The sequence below is a fragment of the Peromyscus leucopus genome, chromosome 5 (genome assembly GCF_004664715.2).
Source record: "Peromyscus leucopus breed LL Stock chromosome 5, UCI_PerLeu_2.1, whole genome shotgun sequence".
Lineage (NCBI taxonomy): Eukaryota > Metazoa > Chordata > Mammalia > Rodentia > Cricetidae > Peromyscus > Peromyscus leucopus.
The window spans coordinates 88497556-88520960 of NC_051067.1; the positions used below are offsets into that span (position 1 = coordinate 88497556).

General features: G+C 36.5%; 1 protein-coding gene across 9 annotated transcripts in view; it reads right to left on the minus strand.

Annotated features, from left to right (window-relative positions):
* The window catches only part of Inpp4b (inositol polyphosphate-4-phosphatase type II B), a 726443-nt gene that overhangs the window by 136503 nt on the left and 566535 nt on the right, over positions 1 to 23405 (minus strand). For all 9 annotated transcript variants that reach the window (XM_037206141.1, XM_037206136.1, XM_037206137.1 and 6 more), the window contains 3 exons: positions 19085 to 19215; positions 18604 to 18708; positions 6197 to 6305 (listed from right to left, as the gene is read on the minus strand). In XM_037206141.1, the coding sequence (XP_037062036.1) occupies positions 6197 to 6305; positions 18604 to 18708; positions 19085 to 19215 (345 nt within the window). The remainder of the gene's footprint in view (positions 1 to 6196; positions 6306 to 18603; positions 18709 to 19084; positions 19216 to 23405) is intronic.

A 23405-nucleotide genomic window follows, 5' to 3' on the forward strand; every position in this document is an offset into this window, starting at 1 on the left:
AGAAAGCAAAAAGATATATAAGGCGTGAGGACCAGAAACTAGAAGCTTTTGGCTGGTTAAGCATTTGGCTGGTTAAGCATTCAGGCTTTTGAGCAGTAGTTCAGCTGAGACCCATTGGGATGAGGACACAGAAGCCTCCAGTCTGAGGAGACAGGACCAGCTGAGGATCCGGCGAGGTGAGATAGCTGTGGCTTGTTCTGTCTCTCTGATCTACCAGCATGGACCCCAATAACTCGCCTTGGGTTTGATTTTATTAATAAGAACTTTTAAGTTTCCTGCTACATGTGTATGTATGAAGAAGTACAATAAAAAGGTCTGGATCTATCTGAGGTTTAAGGCATTCTCCATGGGTTTGGGGATGCACCCCTTGAGGAAAAGGTAACACTAATGCACAATATGCACCTCAGATCATAACCTTCAAGTAAGAAATAGCCAAATTGTTTAAAATTATTAAATCACAAAATTATATTTGCCTTATAGAAATGTCATTCCAGACAAAATGAACCAAATGGCTGGATCAATGCCAGCCGAGAAACAAGGACAGTGATTAATCTCCTTGGCAGAGGAACACCTATAAGATGGTGCTCTGTGGGTCAGGATTATCTTAACCCATAATTCATTAGTGAAATGAAAGACTTACAGAGAAGTTTGGAAGCAGAACTGATATTCAATCTTTTCTTCTATTAAAATGAAGCAAAGGGAGTAGGATGCCAAGAATTTGCTGACCCCCGAGTAGAACATCTGAGGGGATGACAATGCAGGATTTTTTTTTTTTTTTTTTTGGCTGTATTTTGTGCTTGCTTCAAGACAAAGAACCCTCAGGAGAGGAGACTGGGAAAGCCAGTGAAGTGGGAAGTGACTTGATATGGCCACCTTGAGGGTACAAGGGAAGTAGAGCTACCTATGGGTGGTTTTACACACACGTGAGCACGCACACACATGCACGTGCACACACACGCACATGAACACGCACACACAAGCACACACTGATCTTACAAGACAGTCCTTCCAAATCTGGACATGACACAGGACTGTGTCTGAAGCCCAATGTTTGAGACTGAGTTGTAAACTGCATATTTATGGAAATTAATGCTTTTTCAAAAGACAATTTAATATCATCTCTGAAATTTATGTACCTTTTGAACAAGAATTTATAAATAAGAACATACATTTCCAGAATTACATGAATAAGGATATATTTTGGGAGTATAAGTGATTATAAAAATAATTAGAAATAATCAAATCTGTGGTATATTTATTAATCATGTTATGTCCAATCAATAAAATCCAAGTCAAATTTTATAGAGCATAAAATCTGGACCTGGAGAGACAGCTCAGTTGATGAAGGGCCTGCTGTGAAACCATGAGGACCTAAGTTCAAATCCCTGGCACCTACCTAAAAAGCTCGGTGTCTGTGTATATGTGTGTGTGCAACCTCAGTGCAGATGCCAGCGGCCTTGTAGCATAGACAGCCCAACCAAATTAATGAGCTCCAATGAGATATTTTGTCTCATAAAATGAGCTTGAGAACAACTGAAGAAGATACACAGTGACCACCCCGGGTCTCTATACCTATGTGCACAGCCCCACATGAATATGTACATGCATGGCATGTGCACAAAAGAATGAACATTTAAACATGGATTGATGAGATGCTAAAGTATTTTAATGAATACAAATCTATTTATATATTTTATATAACAATAGCTAATATTTATAAGTTTTTGCCATATACAAGGGAAAATTATAAGTATTATCAAAATTCCAAAACAACTTCTCAACTTTACAAATGAGAAAACTAATGTATGGAATGGTGAGGTAATTTCATTAATGTCACAAAGGCAATTAAATGAGTTAGAATTCTTTTTACATACCAATCAAAATGAAAAAAAAACTTTTTAAAATAAATAAATTTTAAAAAATGAGTTAGAATTCAAACTCAAGTAGGGATTGATGTCTATGAACTATCTACAAGTAAAATTTTCTGCTTGCCCAAAAATAAAGAACAGAAAAATTAAATAGGACTAGAAAAACAGTCAATCACATTGCATTCAATGACTTGAATTTGTGAGGACACTGAGTAACATGCTGACATGGTTTTGACACATCTAAAATCATTTAGTGGGGTATACTGAACTGGTTTATTCTAGGAAAGGAGCCAAAGCATTTAGGATCTCAACTATATGTTCCTTTAGTCTGAATTGTATGCTACCGGCAAACATAATATTACAACTAAACCAGGAATTTTACAAAGGAGAAAATAACATTTAAAATTCATTTAGGGTCACACATAAATTAGTGAAAACACTTCCAATCCCATGTACCGTATTACATCTGTGCTCTGCAAGCCTGTCCTTCAGTTTGCATATATTCTCAAGCCATGGCAGGACTGTGTACTTAAAAGTATATATATATACCTTTCCCAAGCTGTACATAAAAGACAACGCCCTTTCTTTCAGAAATATTTGGCATCATGTACAGAGGCTATGCACAGGGGACACCCTTGAGCAGAAAAGCCACATGTGCAGGTTTGGCAGAAAGAGTTTTGTATTTGCTGAAAGATAAACTGAACTGTGAGCTAGAAGTAGCCAATGAGAACCAACTCACAGCAAGTAGAAAATGGACCCTTAAGGAATCAAATCATAATCAACACAAAAATTACATTACTGTCTCCTTCAAAATGACATTATTTCCAGCACCTGGATTCAGTTCAAAATAAAAAGAAAAGGAATTGTCACAGGCTTTTCACATGGCCTTATTTCACTGTGCCTGTGCGATTTCATCAAACCACTTACAAGAAAGTTTTTAATGGAATATGTTCGTTCTGAAAGCAGAAACAAAAGCTGCACTTGAAAATGGATGATATGAATTTGAACTATTGGTTCAGAGACTGAACTTTTAAAACAAATTAGTTTGAGTATATTAGATACAACTCCCAAAGAAACAAAAAGGCGTACGTTGTTTTAAAAACAAAGGGCATTCACTCATGAATGGGCCCAGTATTTCACACACCCTTCTGGCAAGACTTAAGAAAAATCCTGGAAGAGGGATAAAGAATTGTAAGAGCTGGAGATTGGCGAGGACCTGAGAAAATGGTGTCTTCTGGAGAGAACAGGACTGATGTATCCATGAACTTACATCTATTGTGCCTATACAAGATCACGTCAGTAAATATTTCAGTAGGTATGGAGTAACGGCATACAAGCACCCACCCGAGCTGAGAAGTTGGAGACTATTGATCACCAGTTGGTGACTAGGGGAAGGAGAGTCTACTATTAGAAAACTCTGGACTGTCAAGTCAATGGTTAATATCACATAGGATGTCTGAGAAGAAGATAAAGATAAAATAACACAATGGCAGTGAAGGTTTCCCTAAACCATGGCTTAAAATGCCCATCTTTTTTTTAAAAAGATTTATTTATTTATTATGTATACAGTGTTCTGTTTGTATGTCTGCAGACCAGAAGAGGGCACCAGATCTCATTATAGATGGTTGTAAGCCACCATGTGGTTGCTGGGAATTGAACTCGGGACCCCTGAAAGAGCAGTCAGTGCTCTTAACCTCTGAGTCATCTCTCCAGCCCCTAAAATGCCCATCTTTACCCATGTATCAAAGCAAAGAAGACCAAGAAGAGTTCCATCATTTAAAGTGATTTTCTGCCTTACAAAATTCAACCTCAACTTCTAGTTATTCATTTTACATTCTGAGATATACTTTCTGACATTGTCTCTCACTGAAAACACAGTATCTGTTGATTCAAAAGGCTTCAGGAATATATGAATGGTGTGACAGCTCTTTTGATGTTGAGTTTGCTCAGGCTAGCTTTCAATGAGAAGCCCTAAAGCATTTTCAATTATATATGTCCTCAGCAAGTCGTATTTGATTTATATATTTCCCTGGAGCTCAGTACTTTTTGATTGACACTAAGTTCACTGATATCATTTTAGTGTATTTTATAAATAAAACAGCAACAACAGGATATTTAACACATGAGTATTGCAAAGAAATCAATGTTTAAAAGCACTGGACATATCTTTTCATTTACCTTAAGTTTCATCCTTCATTTATACCCTTATGTGCAATTTCCCAGTGAGAAGTGATTAGTGAAGACATCATATATTCATGCAGATATTTCAAATGTCAACATGTCTCAGAGTGCAAAGATGAACTCAACAATTGTCTTTGTCAATTGCATACAATGATAAATTATGAAATTGTAGGCATATGCTTTACATCTCACATATTGACAATTTGAGTTCAACTAGATTCTGGATGTCTTGTGTATTCATAAGTTTTGAGTCTTGTAATTATATTGTTATTCTCTTTAAAATATAATTGGTTGAAAAATAAATAAGACAAAATTGCTAAGTCAATAAGAAATTTCCAGTTCCAGACAGGATAGCAGAAATAGCAACTATTTAGCTTCTGCATATCACAATAAACCACTCCACATAAAATGTGGTACTCCTAAGAACTCTAAGGGGCAGAAGAAAAAAGGCAGAGGTTTGGAGGCCTCGGGGTATAGGAGGTAAAATGAAAATGAATCTCTTTTGTTACTCTCTTTGCCCTCTATGTGCTGTTATTTGAGTTTCAGAGAATGCCTCAGAGCAGAAAAATGCCAACACCAGCAACAAAAGTCATAGTAACACAAAATCACACTAAAAGAAAGCCAAGACCTGGTGAAATTGGTAGCCCAGTGTACCTTGCTTCTTGGAGTCACTTCCATCCATTCCAGGGGATGAATGTGCAAGCTATGGCCCTTCTACCCGAGGCTGGTACAGAAGGAGATTGTGGGGAACACCTCTCCTCGGAGGACGGTGGGCAGAACACTGTCTGCCACTCACACTTGAGTAAACACAGAGCATCTCCTCTTCCTTGGAGTTTGTGGTTTAAACTGACTTCCCACTCCCCACAGGAGATAAATTCCTTCTCTGCAGAGAACCACTGGAACTCTGACTGTTACTTCCCAATGTCCCAAGGAAACCAAACCACTTTCTACAACAGAAAAATTTGGAAGCAGGACATAGACAGTAAGGAGAAGCCAGGAGACAGGAGAGGACTTTGTTATGACTACAGTGATGGGAACTCTATGATCCCCATGTGATACAATATTACAGACACACAAGCCAAAACTAAAGAAATGGAACAAGGACTACAGCTGAGACCACAGTATGATGTGAAACTGGTAGTTTGAAGAAGAGGAGGTGGAAGAAGGAAAATACATTTGTATTGGAAATACAGTGATTCAGTTCTAGAACGCTTTCTTCTGAACCATCTGGCCTCTATGGAAATGGATGATTCTGTGACGAATGTGCTCAAATGTTTAAAAGTTCTTGGTGTGTCATTCACATAAAGTGTCTAATAGTTATAAACCCAGCTGTCATTGTAGAACAGCTTCCTCATAGCTTTCAATTTGGAGGTTTCTAATAAAAAAAAAAAACCCACTATTGTGAAGGAAAATAATTGTTCTAATCCTAATATGGTTTTTATGGCTTACACAAATGCAGTCATAGCTAGAGAAATTTACAAGGTGAGTGCTCCTGAATGTGGGGTGAGGGAGGGCATATGTTACCGAGGCGGACGCTTTGATAAGCAGCATTTAAAAGTAGTTAGTAAGCAGAAGTGGAGGGACAGTAATGCAAACTGTTAAGAGAGATACTGTTTGAGATTCATGCTTTCTTTTTTCCTAAGTAACTAAGCTTCCAGCGTTAGTTTAACCATCTAATTGACAACTCTCCTTTACAAATGACAATTTACAGGCTAGGATAGTTTTACATTGTGCCTCAGTCCAAGGCAGCAATCACCTACAGGGTCATCACTAACAAATGAAAGAAAAAAAGGATCTATGTTCGTCATTAAGCATCTTTGTCTCCACGGTTATAGCAGGTTATCAGTCTGCACACTTCTTTTCCAGTAAGAGTGGTACCAGAGCATCCCATTGAGCAGCCTGGCTTTCAGGACAACGTTCTGCCAGCACAGCTCTCAGGAAGCCCATTCATGAAGTTTGTGGGTTCTAGTCTATTCTCGAGTAATTGAGAGAAATTCAACAACTTTCATTTATCTGCTGGATAGAAATGTTAAGAACTATTTATTAGGATGGATTGATCTTCAATATACTAACCTTGTCTACAGACTTATTTAAAGGAAAGATGATGTCATCAATGAAATATTTGTTTTCATTCTTTCTTTACTTACTTCCTTCTCTCTGTCTCAAATCTGTGGAGTAGTTTTCGAAGACCACCATTCTTGAATCCCTGAAAATGGGCAGCTGGGGCTCCCACAGTGATGACGTCATAGAGAGCATCTGGAATGAAAACAGGCAAGGAGATGAACACTTTGCAAACACTTGTCTCCTGCACTAAAGTATCCACTCTTCAGGAAGTTTCAGAAATTATTCTGTTTCAGTTTGTAGGAGTAACTATGAATTCTCATCTCAAGGGGGTAAGAAGAACTAATCAATCTTTCTAAAAGCTACCTGTGCACATCAACAAGTTATAATATTTTGAAAATTTATGACTGCATCTTAATTATATGCTACACTGCAGAACAGCATGTTCTCTATCCCTCTATGTACTTACTGAGATAACATGTTAATTGGTCTTTTGTGTGTTTTACTTTATTGAGTTTTGCATCATTTAATTTGCAATCATATTGAAATTCAACAATAATGAACAATTTCTCAACCAAAGTTTTCAAAGAGAAGAACTAAAAATATTAATTTATTTTGGCTCAAGGGCAGAACGGTACAATCACATTAAAAACAAAATCTATCCAGTCATTTCCTGCTTATCTATTCTGAAATGTACACAGTTCGGAATACATACTTTTGTAATGTCTTACATAACGTAGAAAGAATGCAAAATGTCTCATTTTATTTTTCCATCCAGATACTTTTTATAAAAATAAATCCATACATTTAAATTGAAATTAAATCTTTTGACCCTGAATGTTATGGCTGCAAAACATGTCATCATTTTTATATTCAAATGGAAGATAAGGAGGGCAGAGTGTATGTTCTCTAGTTAAACTAAATTTCTGTTGAAAAATCTAATTTTATAGGAGATCTTTCTCAAATTGATTTTGATATTGACATATTTGTTGTTTCTGAGATATGGCCTACTGAGAAAACATAAATCGTTTTATTAGTCTTGGATAAACACCATTGCTTCTTCAAAATTATTCAATCTAGATCCACCTGAATTGTTATTGTTTTACATTAGAACATCTCCACTCTGAAAATACAAGTTCCGGAGAAATAAAATACAATTTTTAGTGTGACCCAACCCTTCATAACAATCAGTTAATGGACTGTAATAATAATTACAACATGATAATAACTTTTCAACTTTTGAAAAGTCACTAATAAACTGAATTATAATAGTTCTTGAGATAGAAGAATAATTGTTTTATAAGAAATTTAATTATTTCCTACCCTAGAGAGTTTAACTTTGGGTTGAAAAAAGGAAACTAATCTTAAGGATTAGCTTTTATAGTATCAGAAGTGCCATAGAGAAAGGCAACCAACAGTCTTACTCAGCTGTGAAACCTATAAACCACAATGACCAGCATGTCAAGAGATTACCAAGGATGGTAGTGGCAATTATATATGGGCTGTAACCAACAGCTGTCTAGTTTGACTTTAGACCTGCTCAATACAGGGAAAACATGCCTAGCATTGAAAACCTAGCCAACTACTAGTAGTAAATGGACCACAGAGAAGAACGACTACCACCACTTTCCCAAACCAGTATAATCTCTAATTGCATTCTTAATAGACATCCTTGTACCCATAGATAAGAGAAGCTCTTACCCCTCTCTTCCTCTCTTTTTATTAGACGGGGACCATTATAGAAAGCCACAACTGTTCAAGATACAAGGAACAACTATTGTCTTTTGATTAGAAAATGAAATGTAAGAATCAAGCCCTGAGAATTGGGTATGCTCTCTCCTATTAGAATGTCACCACCCCTGTCAATAGACAGAACAGGAAAACATTGTATACTTATTCACTACTACACACCAACATCAATATTACTCATCTATTTATCTCTACTAGACAACCAACAGAAATGTGAGTCATACGGATATCCTTGACTTCAATACAGAACTATAAAACTGACGCTGGGTTCTTCGACATTTAAATTTATTTGTAACCTCTTTCTCTGTCATTAAGGAAGTTGATTCTAATTATCAACATATAGGCATATGTAATCAACCCCCATATTCACATGAATTAGCTTTGTTGATGACCCACAAATGCTGCAAAAAGTTGCAGCATTTGCATTTTTAAAAAACAGTGTTATTAAGAATAGCCCTCCTTGTCTCATTCACTTAATGAAATTACCAGCTTGAGTAATTTGTCATTTATTATCACATTTACAAGAAAGTAAAAATAAATTAAAAACAAAAGAAGGTAGAGTGTATGAAAATCTAGGGATTTACATATTAATTAAAAGCAAGTTATGTTTCTTCTTGAAGGTGAAATGCCAGGAACCAAAAAAAAAAGCAAGAGAAAAGAACACACTAATTGGCTACTCAATACCAAATGCTCATCCTGAAAACATATACATACAATTAACACTATATAGACCAAGCAGGGTGTATTTATATCCTTAGGAAAAACTGTGTGTGTGTGTGTGTGTGTGTGTGTGTGTGTGTGTGTGTGTGTGTGTAACCACAACTGAAAAAAAGGCTATGAATTTGAATGAGCAAAAAGCAGTACACTGGAGGGGTTGGACGAAGGGAAAAGGAGGAGGGAAGTGATGTGAAGACAATTCTAATCTTCATATAGAAAGACAAAAAAGTCAGGATAGTTCAAACAAAAGAACAGCAACAACAACAAAAGTTGCTGGAAGTATCACCATCTTTGATTTCAAGTTGTACTACGGAGAAGTAATAATAAAAATGCATGGTATTGGCATAAAACAGACAGGTGGATCAATGAAATCGAATTGGAACCACGGATGTAATTCCACACTTCTAGGGACGCCTGATTTTTGTTAAAGAAGCCAGAACTACACACTGGAAAAAAAGAAAAAAAACTTCAACAAATGATGCTGGTCAAACTGGATGTCTGCATGTAGAAGAATGCAAATTAGACCCATATCTATCACCCTGCACAAAACTCAACTCCAAGGGGATCCAAGAACCTTATCATGAAACTACATATACTGAACCTGACAGAAGAGAAAGTGGGGAATAGCTTTGAACACACTGGCACAGGAGACAGTTTTCTAAACAGAACACCAGTAGTACTGGCACTAAGATAAACAATTAATAAACTGGACGTCATGAAACTGAAAAGCTTCTGTAAGGCAAAGGACGTAGCAGCAGCCTATAGAATGAGAAAATTTTTACCAACTCCACATCCAATAGAGCTCTAATATCCAAAATATATAAAGACCTCAAGAAACTAGGTATTTTAAAACTAAATAATCCAATTTAACATGGGAGTGCAAACTTGTATAGCCACTATGGAAATCAATACCATGGTTCCTCAGAAAGTTGGGAATTCATCTACCTCAAGATCCAGCTATACTACTCCTGGGCATGTACTCAAAGGACACTCCATCCTACCACAAGGGCACTTGCTGAACTATGTTTGTTGTGAATTTATTCATAATAGCCAGAAACTGGAAACCACCTATATGTTCCTCAGTTGAGGAATGGATAAAGAAAATGTGGTACGTTTACACAATGGAGTATTACTCAGCTGTTAAAAACAATGATGTCATGGAATTTACAGGCAAATGGATAGATCTAGAAAAAAATCATCCTGAATGAGGTAACCCAGATCCAGAAAGACAAACACAGTAGATACTCTCTTATAAGCATATATTAGCTGTTAAGTAAAGGGTAATCTAGCTACAATCCACAGACCTAGAGAGGTTATGTAAAGAGGAGGGCTCTAGGGGCCATACATGGATCTCCCTGGGAAGGGGAAATAGATTTTGTAAGTAGACTGGGGGCTGAGGGGAGTACAGTGGGAGGAATTAGGTGGGGAGGTCAGGGAATGAGAGAGTGGATAGAGAGAGCTGGAATTGAGGGGCTTTGGGGGATTATGTGGAAATCTAGTATGGGAAAAATAATGTTATAAAATATTTAAAAATTATAAAGAAAATAAATAGAAGTAATAGAAGAAACACAATGTTCATTTCTGACTTCTACATGCTCACATCAAAAACTTTAATGCTTAAATTAAATATGGCATCAATATTTATGAATCAAAAAGGAAATAAAATTGAGAGCTAAATTTTAAAATGTATTTATTAAATTAAAATTTTATAATAAATCATATCAAATAAATAAAATAATAAATCATGTCAAAGCATAACATGATTAAGAAACTCCAAATCATCACTAGATATATTTTAAAGAGAAAAAAGACCCTAAAACATGCCTCATATTTGACCTTCATAGAAACATGTGAGATCATCCAGATGCAGGATCAGCACTTTATCTAAATTCTAAAATGGTGTCTCTATCCCTTTCCCAAGTTTCTATTCACCTGTGACATTCCATTAATGCAGTCTCTTGTACAGGGCACCTAAACTTTGTGTCTGGGTATTAAAGAAGCATTTAAGGTCTCACTCTGGCCTGCATTCCTGTATGTATAGATAAATTGATTCTGCCTCTCAGCCAGACTCAACGCTTAGAAATCTTGGATCATTATGAATCTATTCTATGTTCATAAGTTTTGATGGTAAATCTTTTTCCTACTTCACAATTTAAAAGGTTTATATGAATTTTTAAATTTCAGCATTAAGACACAAAAAGAAACACTAAAGACACCAACTAGAAAGTACTATTGAATCTTCTTCCTCAAGTGAATATAGATTTCAGGATGAACAAACAGCTTTGTTTTACAGCTACAGATATGAATATGTAAACTTTGTCTCACAGTCTGAAAAACAGTGCACTGTATACAGTGTATAACTTAAAATCAGAGCATCTGTCATATTCAAAGTAGATCACTCAGTTTCTTAAAAGCCAATATTTTCAATGGAACTTACAAAATTATTATCTAAGAGAGGCTTAGTATTTTGGAACACTCATCTGAGAACAAACAGTTACTAATAAATGTTTGAACAACTAAGTTTCTCCCTTTGGGTCCCAGAGTCTTGAATTTCACTTGCAGTTCCTACAAAGTAGCAGATTGATCTATGTAGGTAGTTAATTTCCTGGTCTCAGAATAATGAAGAAAGATGTCCAATTAAAGAGCCATATTTATTCTTAACCATACTCCTTCAAAATCAGAGTTAACTACAATTGATTATTTTTCTTTAGGCAAGAGCAGATAGAATAGAATCATCCATAAAATAAAATCCAAATTGAAAGGTAGCAATCTAATAACCAGGAAAGGTACTATTAGTTTAAATTATTCTTATTTTCCCACTCTTTGTGTATCTTCATAATTTGAACAGTTTTTAGTTGCGTATGACAGAACTCTTCAGATTTTGGTGTCAAGAGACAATCATTAAAAACAAGGTGGGGTGTTTCAAAGAAAACTTTTAAAAAAGTACTTAGAGCACCCCTCCCTTTGTCTTTCTTTAAAAATGTGCTGTAGCTGAAAGTTTTCCTGTGTGCCACCTGGTCAGCATCCACTCAAATCCAAGTAAACACACAGAGGCTTATATTAATTAAGACAGCTTAATTAATTAAGAAAGCCATTAGCTCAGGCTTTCGACTGACTAGCTCTTGTACTTAAACTCAGCCCATTTCTGTTAATCTATATGTTGCCACGTGTTCTGTGGCTTTACCTGTGTGTCATTACATGATGTTCCCTGGATGGCAGGTTAGCATCTCCTGACTCAGCCTTTTTCTTCCCAGAATTCTCCTTGTCTGCTTATCCCACCTATACTTCCTGCCTAGCTACTGGCCAATCAGCATTTTATTAAACCAGTGTATAAAAGCATTATCCCACAGCATTTCCTCTCTTCTCTTTAATTAAAAAGGAAGGTTTTAACTTTAACATAGTAAAGTTACATATAACAAACAAGAATTACAGTTACAATATCTAGTCTATTTTGTAAAATTAAAGAAAATATTCTATCTATCCTACATTTGTGAGTCTAAAGTTTCATATCTACTTTATCTCTTATCATAACCAAGGAAAACCATAATTATAACTATCTAGCCTTCAACTACATCAAAGACCTCATGAAGGATAATATTACCTAAGTAAACAGGAAGTACATTGCAAGCAACTTTCAAAATTCTAGAATGACAAAGACAGCTGCCTGCTTGGACAGTCACCCAAAGTTCTTTTGAAATGTTGAGGCATCCATTTTCAGTCCATATGCCTAGAGTCTCTCAGTCATTTTTCTCTGTGTCCGGTAGAATGTCTGGCAGTTTCTTCTGAAAAGCAGGAACCTGAAGGATCATTTTGCCTTGCGAAGTTCAGTGGTCATCTTTCTATGGGTTCTGCATGTCCAGTCAATACAACCTTTTTTCAAGCAGTCCAGGCAAAAACAGTTTCTTGCCCAAATTGCTATTTTTGCCAAGAAGAAGATAAACTCCATATGGAGTGTCTTTGATGCCCATATATTTTAGATAGACAGGTCATCTTCAAACCCTTCAGAGATCTACAGAATATGGCATTTAAAATGTTTTAATAACATAGATTTTTTTTCTTTTTTTTATGACTATGAGACATGTCTGCTCCTGGCAGCACCAATCTACTTCAAAAAAGATATGGGCACTGAAGAAAATGCATATGGAGTTAACTTTCACTGTGTCAAAAGTTAGCCACTGGGCAACAAAGTGCTCTCACATCAACTAGGGACAGTATGCTATCCAAAATGGACAAACAGGTCACAAAACAAAAGACTGCTGCTCTTTGCCCAGACAACTGTAGGTGCAGCTTTGGTAACAAGCATCCTCTGAGGCCAGGACAATATGGCACCATTGCTGAAGTGGCTTTGCAATCTGGAAAAGGTACAGTGCCCCCTTTCTTTGAAGGCAGCTGAACAGGCAGTGGACGGATGGCTTATAACAGTAGCTGAAACTGTTATTCTTGAAGGAGTAACTAGGCTGATGGAGTCTAACCTCTCAATGGTGGACAGATATTTAATAAAGGAGATGAAGCCACCCACAAGCTGAGAAGAATGGGCAGCCAAATTCTAAAAACACCAGCAATTTCCAAAATTTAAAATCCTGAATCATGACAGGACTGGTGGAATTCAAGTTTATATGGTATATGGAAGACTCACACCAAATGTGAGGTCAAGCTGTAGGCCTCGTATACATCCTACTTCACAAATGAGTCTGTCAGATATGCTAAGCCTGTAGGCCAAAGATGATGCCCCAAAGTGCAGAGAAGCCCTAGGTGACTTTCCAGGCATCTGGCTGTTTCTGTCAACTCACATTTTTTTGGAAGTCACTTGTTTGCACTTCCTGTTTTACTAGATAATATTATTTCCTTCTTGAGTCTCTGAGGGAGTTGAAGATTAGGTAGTTATATTTACAGTTTTTCTTGTTAAGAAATTCAGAAAAGAAACTCACTAAGAGGTGTTAAGTGTGTAAGTTTGAAAGACATCATAAGATAGTTTTCTGTTGGTAATATAAGTCAGGATAGAAAGTGAATTATGTACATTTTGGACTCACCAAAATAGGATAGATGATGGAATATTTTCTCTGAATTGGTCAATGCAAATGGACTAGACATTGTTTATGTATTTATTGCATATATATAGTATATAGTTATTGTACTTATTGTATATAGTTTTTCTTAATATGAGTTATAGTTATTTTTAAATTTTTATTAGACAAAAAAGGGGAAATATGGTGATATTTTATTTGTGCTGAAATATGGTGATATTTTATTTGTCCTTTGATAAATAAAGATTGCCTAGAGATCAGGGGGAAAAGGCCAGCCATTTTAAGTAAACAAAGTCAGGCAGCACACGCCCTTAATCTGATCACTTAGCAGGCAGGGTCTCTGTGTGTTCAAGGCCACATTAAGGAACAGAGCCATACGTGGTGACACAAGCCTTTAATCCCAGTACCAACCATAGAGACCTGGAAGTCTATACAGACAGACAGTGACAAGGAAGTGAGGTAGCTGGGCTGAGAGCCAATGAGAGGGCAGAACAGCAAGATGTATAGAAGCATGGGTAGACAGGAGTAGCTCGAATTTGGAAGCTGCAGAGTTGGTGAGGTAAGGTTGGCCATTGGTGATCTAAGTTTGGCTGGTGGCTCTCCCTATTTCCCTGATCTCTCTAAGGCTTTTACCCCTATATTTGGCTCCATGTTTTTTATTTAATAAGACCATTTAGAAATTCGTCTGCAATGTGCCTTCCTTTGTTGACATTACATGTATCTCAACAGCAACAAGTACCATGCCAATGGGAAGCAGAATTTCAGTGGGTGAGCTTCATCAAGTTACAAAGACCAGATTTATTTCAGAATTCATAATAGAGCTTTCTTGTAGCTTTTAAATGGCATTTAATAATAGGAATGAAATAGCTCTGTTTTCATAGGAGATCTCATTAAAATCTCTTCAGCTATAAAAATGTGTTAATAGAAAAATCTATGCATGATGATCTCATATCAAGGAACAATTTAAACCTAATCCCTGACTTCAAAATGGCACACAAATCCATTTGACATGAATCAGCAGACATTGGTAAGTTTGTGTTTCTAAATAGCTCAAACAATTTGGGATCATCACTGAACTAATCTGAGAAAGATTATCCATACTGAGGAGATGATGCATCCTGACTCTTGAGATACAGGGTTGAGGAAACTCTAACAGCCCCTCTTATTTGTTTCTTCCTCATGGAACTAACTCTCAGTTGCATTGAAAAAATCTAATTGGTGTTGAATCTGATTCTAAGTTCACTCTCATGATATTAATATTTTTGTTTTTTTTATATTTTTAGATAGACATTATTTAAGGTACTTTCAATAGCAACCACTTGAAATAGTTAACAAGGAAAATCAATGAAAGTGTATGTGCATACAGTATGCTTGCAAGTTTTATTTTATTTTATACAAACCCAGAACTGGTCCCTCCTCTATGGACTCAATTAGCAACTAAAAGGCTCCCATTTTCTGGTTGGATTTAGTGGTATATCACTGATTTTCCTTTCCATGATATGGGTTTGAATGAGAATCCCTCCCACTTCGTTCATATATTTGAAGGCTTGATTCCCAGTTGGTGGAATGTTTAGGAAGGGTTAGATGGTATGGCCTCTTTGGAGCTGTATAAGTGGGGGGATGGGCTTTAAAGTTCAAAAGTCCACACCAGGTCCAGTCTTGCTTTCTCTCTCTACCTTTATCTTGCAGATAAAACATAGGCTTTTAACTCCCACTCCAGCTTTATTCTTTCATGCCTGCTTAGATGCTTCCTGCTATGATGATCATGGACTAACCCCCTAAAACTATGCAAGCCCCCAATTAATGCTTCCTTTTATAAGTAGCCTTGGTCATGGTATTTCCTCACAGCAATAGAACAGTTACTAAGAAACATTGAAAAGACAACCAATGGTTGCTTCACTAGAGTGCAGTTAGAGTTAAACTCATGGACAGGATTGCCCAGGAAACTGCAAACTGAACCCATGAGATAGCTTCATTGAGTCAAGTTGGGTCCAGCGTTCACTCTAGGGTCGTTCTTTCTGTCTCTCCCCGCTCCTTCCCTTCCTGTTTCTGTAGCACAAACTCTGGCATCAGGGCCCTTTAACAAGTTCTACCTAGAGGATTAGAGTAAAGTTATAAAATTCTGGTCATATATCTAAGATTTATAGAGCTCTCCTATCCAAAATTAGTAATGTATTCATAGTGCAGTTATATAAAAGAATTCAATGATATACATTTCAAATAGACCTGCCAAAATGTTGCTGCTCAATTACAGGATTAAGTGTAACTTAACTAACACTAAAGTTTTACTTCTTTAAAGAAAAACAATTGCTTTCATTTGAATTCATTACATTTTATACCCCCAATATAGTACTTTATTATATCTAACCTATAAAAGAATTACAACAGATTATTATACTACTATAAGAATATGTATTTTATAATGTTTGTAAGTGATAGACTGTAAAAGTAAAATACACTGAAGTATTCCGGAGGATGCACTTGTAATTTTCATTCTGGAGATTTTGTTTCTGTTATCGTTGTCACTTCATCTCTATTGGGGATATTTGTTACACTTAGGTCATCAATAAAGATGAAAAATTAGTAGTCTGAGGGAACCTGAAGTTAACTGCAAGTTATCTCATTTGTCAGTAGGAGACATCACAACATTGGGGCTGCTCAGTCACCCGATTCAAGAGCTAGACATTAGCCTTGCATTGGAAGGATCTGCCCACGATCAAACCACTCTTTAGAACAGAGTCTTTGCAACACACTCAAGTTAATTACAGATCCCTGGGCTATGCCCTGGCCCAATATGACCAGTGTTCTTATAGAAGAAATTTGAACAGAAAGCTAGTGAGTGAGAGAAAAATAGGAGAGAGGGAGAGAGACAATATTATAGAGGAGAAATGCAGGCAACATTTAAGCCTGCAGGATTAGCAAGGTATATATTCATATCAATAAAAAAGAAAGATCAGAAACCACTTAATAATGAAGGAAGGCTTTCCCTCAGGTTCACATGGTATGTGGCCTGGCTGACACTTGGATTTCTGGTTGTTTCAGGTATTTCATTATGGTAGTCATTAGAGGCCAATATTCATGCCAAACCAAATTAAATAGATGAGGTTTTGTTTGATTTTCTAAATTCCTACCTTTTAATCCCCAGTTGTTTTCAGAGAATCAGAGGCTAAAAAAAAGTACATACATCCTATTCCACTATAGTTTATCTTTCAGATAATATTTTAGAACATGTCATAGTATACAAAATTTTATGAGATATAGAGTATAAAAACACTGTTGATAGATAATACAGCCTTATAATAAAATTATATATGAAATCATTACTAAATATTATAATGCCTAACTCAACCTGAACCCAAATTTGTACCCATTTGGCTCTATATGGTATATGTGGGTGAAGATGAAGACATTATCATTTGTCTGTGGTGAGAGTAAAAATTACTCTCTCCTTCCAACTTTCCTGTGACTGCCATTAAGTACTTATATCTAAAAACAGTTTCAAAGAGTTCTCTAGTTCACCTATTCCCTAATGGCCACTTCCTACTTCAAGACATTTGTTCTTGATTAGAGTCTGAGTTTTCTCTAGTTTTAATGGTTTTGATGACATACATGGATACATTTTGGCTTCATGATATCAAAGGATAACAACACGATCAACTACTATTCCTACATTGCTCCAGATGTCTTCCATAGTCCATCTCACCTAATTGTAAACAATATTAAGAGCCATAATGACTTAAAGGATTAAATGAAGGACCCAGACCATATGTAATAGTTAGTACAGCTCTAATTCACACTCAAATCTGCTGCTGCAAGACATAGACTTTTCCTACACCATAAACATTGTTTCACATTAGCTATTAGGAAAAATGCATGGTGATTGTTCTTCAATATTAGATCTTACACTTTAGTGTCTGGTGGTTTTAAAACTATTTCATATCATTATGTTGAAATTACTGACAGAGAGCAATCAAGGAAGAATTCTTGAGGGCCTTGGTCCTGCCATCATATCCCCAGGACATAATAAGGTGAAAGGTGTGGGCACACACCATAATCCCACAATCAGGAGGTGAAGGCATAAGGATCAGAAACCTCATCATAGTAAATTTGAGGCCAGTCTGGTCTACATGTAAACTTGTCTCAAAGAAAAAAAATTAAAAACAAAAACAAAGCATAAAATAAAACTGATAGATAAATAAGTTAAAGGGACTTAGGAGGAACATTTAAATATTTTCTTTTCAAATGACAAGGGGGGCTAGAAGATATCCCACTGTTTAAAAGCACTTGTCACCAATCCCAATGACCTGAGTTTAGAAGGGACCCATGATTCCTACAGGTTGACCCCCACATAGGTGCTATGATAGTGCATGCACACATACTATACATACCACACCCATATACAAACACCTTAAATAGGTGTTAAATAATAGAAGAAACAGTAAAGATTTTACAGAACAATAATAAATGTATTGCATCAGTCACTCAAGATCCTGCTCAGCTGTGCTCTAAGAACCCACATGATTCTCTTGGATAAGAGGTCAAACAAAATATTCTACCACTTGCTATTGATTTAATTTCACCAGCTCACTTGTTCTCACAAGAAAGAGAGTGTTGCTGTTAATAGTTACTAAAGCAGATAAGCAGGGCACTGCTTCATTCTGGAGTTTAGGCCTCTATCAAAGATGACAATAGAGAGTTCATTTCCTATTTTTCTTTTTTCCAATTAAAGCAGTCACAAAATGATTACCCTTCAGCCATTAGGAACACTATTTAGAGAGCCAATACTCTGAGTTTTCATCTCTAACTCAAGTCACATGCTACATTTCCAACTATCCCAGGAAAAGCAGCAATGCTGTGGCTGTTTCATCTCTGAGGGCCAGCATCAGCTGCGGTTGTTTCGTCCTCCTGCTAAGTGAACTCTTAATTAGGGACTCTGCCATGGTCAAGCTCTGTAAACAAGCACACCCCGTGATACAACCTGACTCTCCTGGGGTATCAGATACCTTTGAGGTGGGGGCTGTGCACCTGCATCCGCTGCAAGTGTAGATTTATTGGAACAAATTCTAAGCTTTTCTCTCCTTTGCTGCTGCTGGATTTGAAAGAGGACCCTAGAAGATGAAGATTGGAAATGATTAGCAAATGAATAAACAGACACATAAACAAATATGAAACACGTGTGTGTTCAAAGATACATTTGGCAAAAAATGATGTTACAAGAACTTTAGAAAGGAAAACGTTAATTCCTTCACTTTCCTCATAAATATTAATTCAAAATTCCTTCCTTTATTATTATGTTACTATAATAATACCATAACGCAGAGTAACATAGTTTACTCTTCCTTTCTTTTGATGTCAAGATAAGAGAGCTACACAGAGTTTAATTTTTGGCTCCCTTATCTCTACAGCAGCACTTCTCATCCTTGTTCCCACAGGGCATCAGTAAACATAATTCGGTCTGGGGGAAGTGACGTCACTGCTTCTTACCTGTTTCCTTGCTGAGTTCTGTCAGGATATCTTGGTACATAGTCACCATTTGATCACAGTGAGTAAGGACATTTTTCCGTAGGTTGTCCCAGTGTGGGGACAGGTCACCAAGGTCTTTTAACTCCTGGTTTCTGTTAAGAATACAAAACAGGGTCATTTATTTCTCAGAATATTTATCTACAGTTATTTTTATGTTTTGGTTAGTCACATATGTGATTTTTAAATAAACATGATTTGTAAATACAAAAATAAACAATACAAAACAATAGAGCATTTTTTTGTCCTTTGTCTCAACAATCAGAACTATTAATTAGGGCTATCAAATGAACGACAAATTGTTTCAATGTCCTTCTTAGGAAACTGAGTTTACCAGCTTGAAATAAAAATTAAATAAATAAAATAAAAGTGCAAGAAGTTTAGATGATACAAATATCAAAAAAGGTAAACTTTTTTGATGAAATCTCATAGATTGTAGACTCTAGTACAGTTTCCTTGGCATTCACTTCTCTCAAGGACAATTTCAATACTCTGCATGCATATATGTTATCCCAGCTTTATCCAAAGGAAGACCTAATCCTGCCATTTAGGTTTAAATTATTAACTTTTATCCAAGTTCTAGCCTTTAGCCAAGTTAATTTAAATAATCAGATTGCCTTTTAAAAGTGATAGTGATGAATGGTTGGATACATTGCTTAGTTGGATGGATCCTTATTTCCATGACCTTTTGCTGGCCACATTTTCATGATGCTAATTTAACCAGCAATAATGAACTGTCTTTGCTATTTTGGCCATGAAACATGCTAAATACCAAGCTAATAAATTCAGGGGATGTAGACTCTTTACTATATAGGAATGCTAAGTGCAAGAATAATTGATGGTGTATACAAATATGCCTTGTTTGCTTGTTTTTGCTGTTGTCTTTGCTTTGTTTCAAAGGGAATGCAATGAGGTCCACTTCATCTTTCAACTGAGGTCTTTACAGTCTTTGCTAACATTAATCTCATTCTCAGCTTTTCCAGAGATTATCTTTCATGACACAATATTCATTGGAGAAGTAATTAATAGTGGAAAATGAGAGTAAAAAGCTTGTGATAAAATGGGAAGTGCAGATAGTGGAGAGAAGTTTTAAATATGGAAGAGTTACGTTCTCTGACCTCAAATCAAAATGTTCAAATTGATTACAGAAGAATGACAAAACAAGTAAGTGATTCCAGAAGGCCCCAGAAAGCCAAGCCTAGAAGAACCAAGGTTGGGTCTGAGATAGAGAACTGTGTGGTACATCAGCCTAGTTAGTGCCAGCCTTTGCTATAAACACACAGCTCTATGTGAATAGTAGTACTTAGTATTTTTATGTAATACTAATAAATGTGATTTATGATCAGAAATCCTAACTAAAGGTTTTGATGATGAAGGAAAGGAGGGCACATACAGTGTTGCGGAACTTCATGTGGGATGAGTCCAAGTGATTATGCATGCCAGTGGCTATGAGATGTTTTCCGGAAACGTGGTCAAACAGTTGAGTATTCTATGGGGAGTGACTTGAGAGGAACTGGCAGGATTCCATTAAAGATGGGATCAAATTTATTGTATTCCTCCAATATGTCACATTCTATACAAAAATACATACATAGGCCTGGTATTTCTAGCAGATGAACTGAGAGGTACACACAGAAACATCAACATATGATTACTTCAAATTGAGAAAAGTTCAAATCGTAGGATGAAACCAGAGCCAATATATGGAAACAGCCAATGAAGCACTGAGTTGCTGGAAGGTTAAAAAATAATTGAAATAAAGTAATTATAACAACACATTAAGGTAGATTAAAAAGAGTTTATAGCATCAGAAATGAGTGAACCTTGCAATGAGGAGATCAGGAGCTATATGATCTGATATTGTAATTTATTGCTAAGTGAGCAAAACTTCAAACACCTTTTTCTACCACATGCTATACCTATTGGTTAAGAATCATCCTATAGCACAATAATTTTCTACACTTCTACCTGTGGATGTTCCCTGATAAGTTGCTACTGAACAGGCAATTTTCCTAGGTGAGAAAAAAAATGCTTCTTGCCTATAAGAAGAGGATCCTACCTGCACTGCTGAGGATCCTACCATGATAGAAATCATTTGGAGTATACTAAAGCCTGACCTTCCTCTCAAGGGGAGTTGATATACCTAGCGGTATGGGAAGATAAGGTGACAATTTTGACAATATTGGGCTCACTACTGAACAAGAGGCGAAGGCCAAACGTGAATATGTACTTGAATTCAGCAAATACAGAAAAACCAATCAACTGAGCCACAACTAGCAACTACTTGCACAACACACATACACACAATTTTCATAGATTCCATTAGCATATAAAACAATGTCTTCCCTCTATTCCAAGTTCAAGAACAATTGTTGAGGTAGAAAGAGGAAGCAGTGCCTTGATCAGATTGGCAGATGGCCATGTCTGTGGAAGAGTGTTTTGATTGATGGTTGATATGGAGGAGCCCCTCCCACCATCTCTAAGCAAGCTGAGGATGATCCAGAGGGTGAACCACTGAGCAGCATTCCTCCATGGTTTCTGCTGCAGTTCCTGCCTGAGCTCCTGCTCTGACTTCCCTCATTGCTTAATCGAGAGCTGGAGGTGCAAGCTAAGTAAACCCTTTGCTGCCCAAATTGATTTTGATCAGAATGTTTTTATCACATCAAAAGAAAGCAAACTAGAATACGGTCTAGTGAAAACACTATGTGATATATAAAGACATTATAGTCTTAATGTTTTGTGTATCATTAAAAAGTTCAAAGCACAATTATACATACATACAAATAAAAAGAGCATGTTCTGATTCTGTTTGCATGCATGTAATATTACAATATTCCCTGTTATTTGTGTAGCAACAATGACATGTACATAGAGATAGGGCTACCACCTATGGCAGCTAATACCCATCTTTCCACTATAGTATTAGAGCAGCTTTCATTATCAAACAACATAGAAAGCTAATCAAGTTACATATCATCAGAATAAATCTATTATGCCACCAGAGAAAACTAACTTTAACCACAGAGAATGTCACAGCAGGAAGGGAGCTCAGAAAATAATCTAAAATCTTGCTTCACAAATGGAGAGACTTAGATAAAAGTGATGGGTCATCTCTGGCACTAAAGTCCTAAAGCTACAGACCACAGCTCCACATCCAGACTTGCCTCACATCATACATTTATCTACTGTACAAAGAAACACAAATGATTAAATAAAAAGTAAATGTCAAACCAAGTGTACTTAATGAACAAATATGGAATGAATGGGATTTATAACCTGGGTAATTCACCTCCAGAACTACATTTGTGAATGTCCACTTACTATAAAGAATGTGAACATGTCAAATAGAATGGAGAAAATCCCATAGGGCCTCAATGCTACACAAAGAACTATGGGCAATTTAGGAAAGGTGGGGTCGGACAGGGGGCTCTCCTGGGGAAGAGCATGACAATTGGTTGCCCAGTGACAAATGGCCAGCCCTGAGTCATAATACAGGCAATATTATACAGATTGAATAGGTTATAGTTAGGAGTATGTATATACATATACCTACATGCATACAACAGCAATTGGGGGAAAAGAGGCCATGAATTTGAAGGAGAATTAGGAGGTATAGATGGGAGGGATTAGTGGGGAAAAGGGAATGGAAGATGTTTTCATTAAACTATAATCTCAAAAAAGGTTAAGAAGAAAAAAAACTGAACATGGAATAAATTACACTGTGGGAATTTTTCCTTCTAATATTTTAGCAGTGCAAAGTAAATGAAATTATGTAAAATGTAACCAAATGAATAACAGTGTCCTGTTCTGTAGGACCTGTGTCCTCAACTCTCTAAGCCCCTTCATGGATATCACAGCAACCTGATGTTACTGCTGTCATTAATGACATGTTTTCACTAAGTCTTTGAAGAAAACAACAAAGGACATGAATTATGTAAATCTCTCCTTATTTCACAGACATAAAATTTAATAATCCTCTCCAATCTATATAAAAGTTATATCACTCACAGTATTAAGGTTTCTATTTTCTGTCTTCTACAGGTATTCCAATTTAAACACACAATCTGAAGATTCCAGCCGAGGGGGCAGAAAGACTCTAAATCCCAGGATTCTGGAAGGCTGCTGTGAAGTGGTCATTCAGTACACGATGGGGCCACTGCAATCATGAACTTGCAGCATTTGCAGGTGGCTGCACAAGACCTGCACCAGTCAGTCAACGTTCCCCAGGGCCAGAGAGTAGCTCATGAGCCCCGGGCTCTAGCTGAGAAGCCATTGACAACTGGCT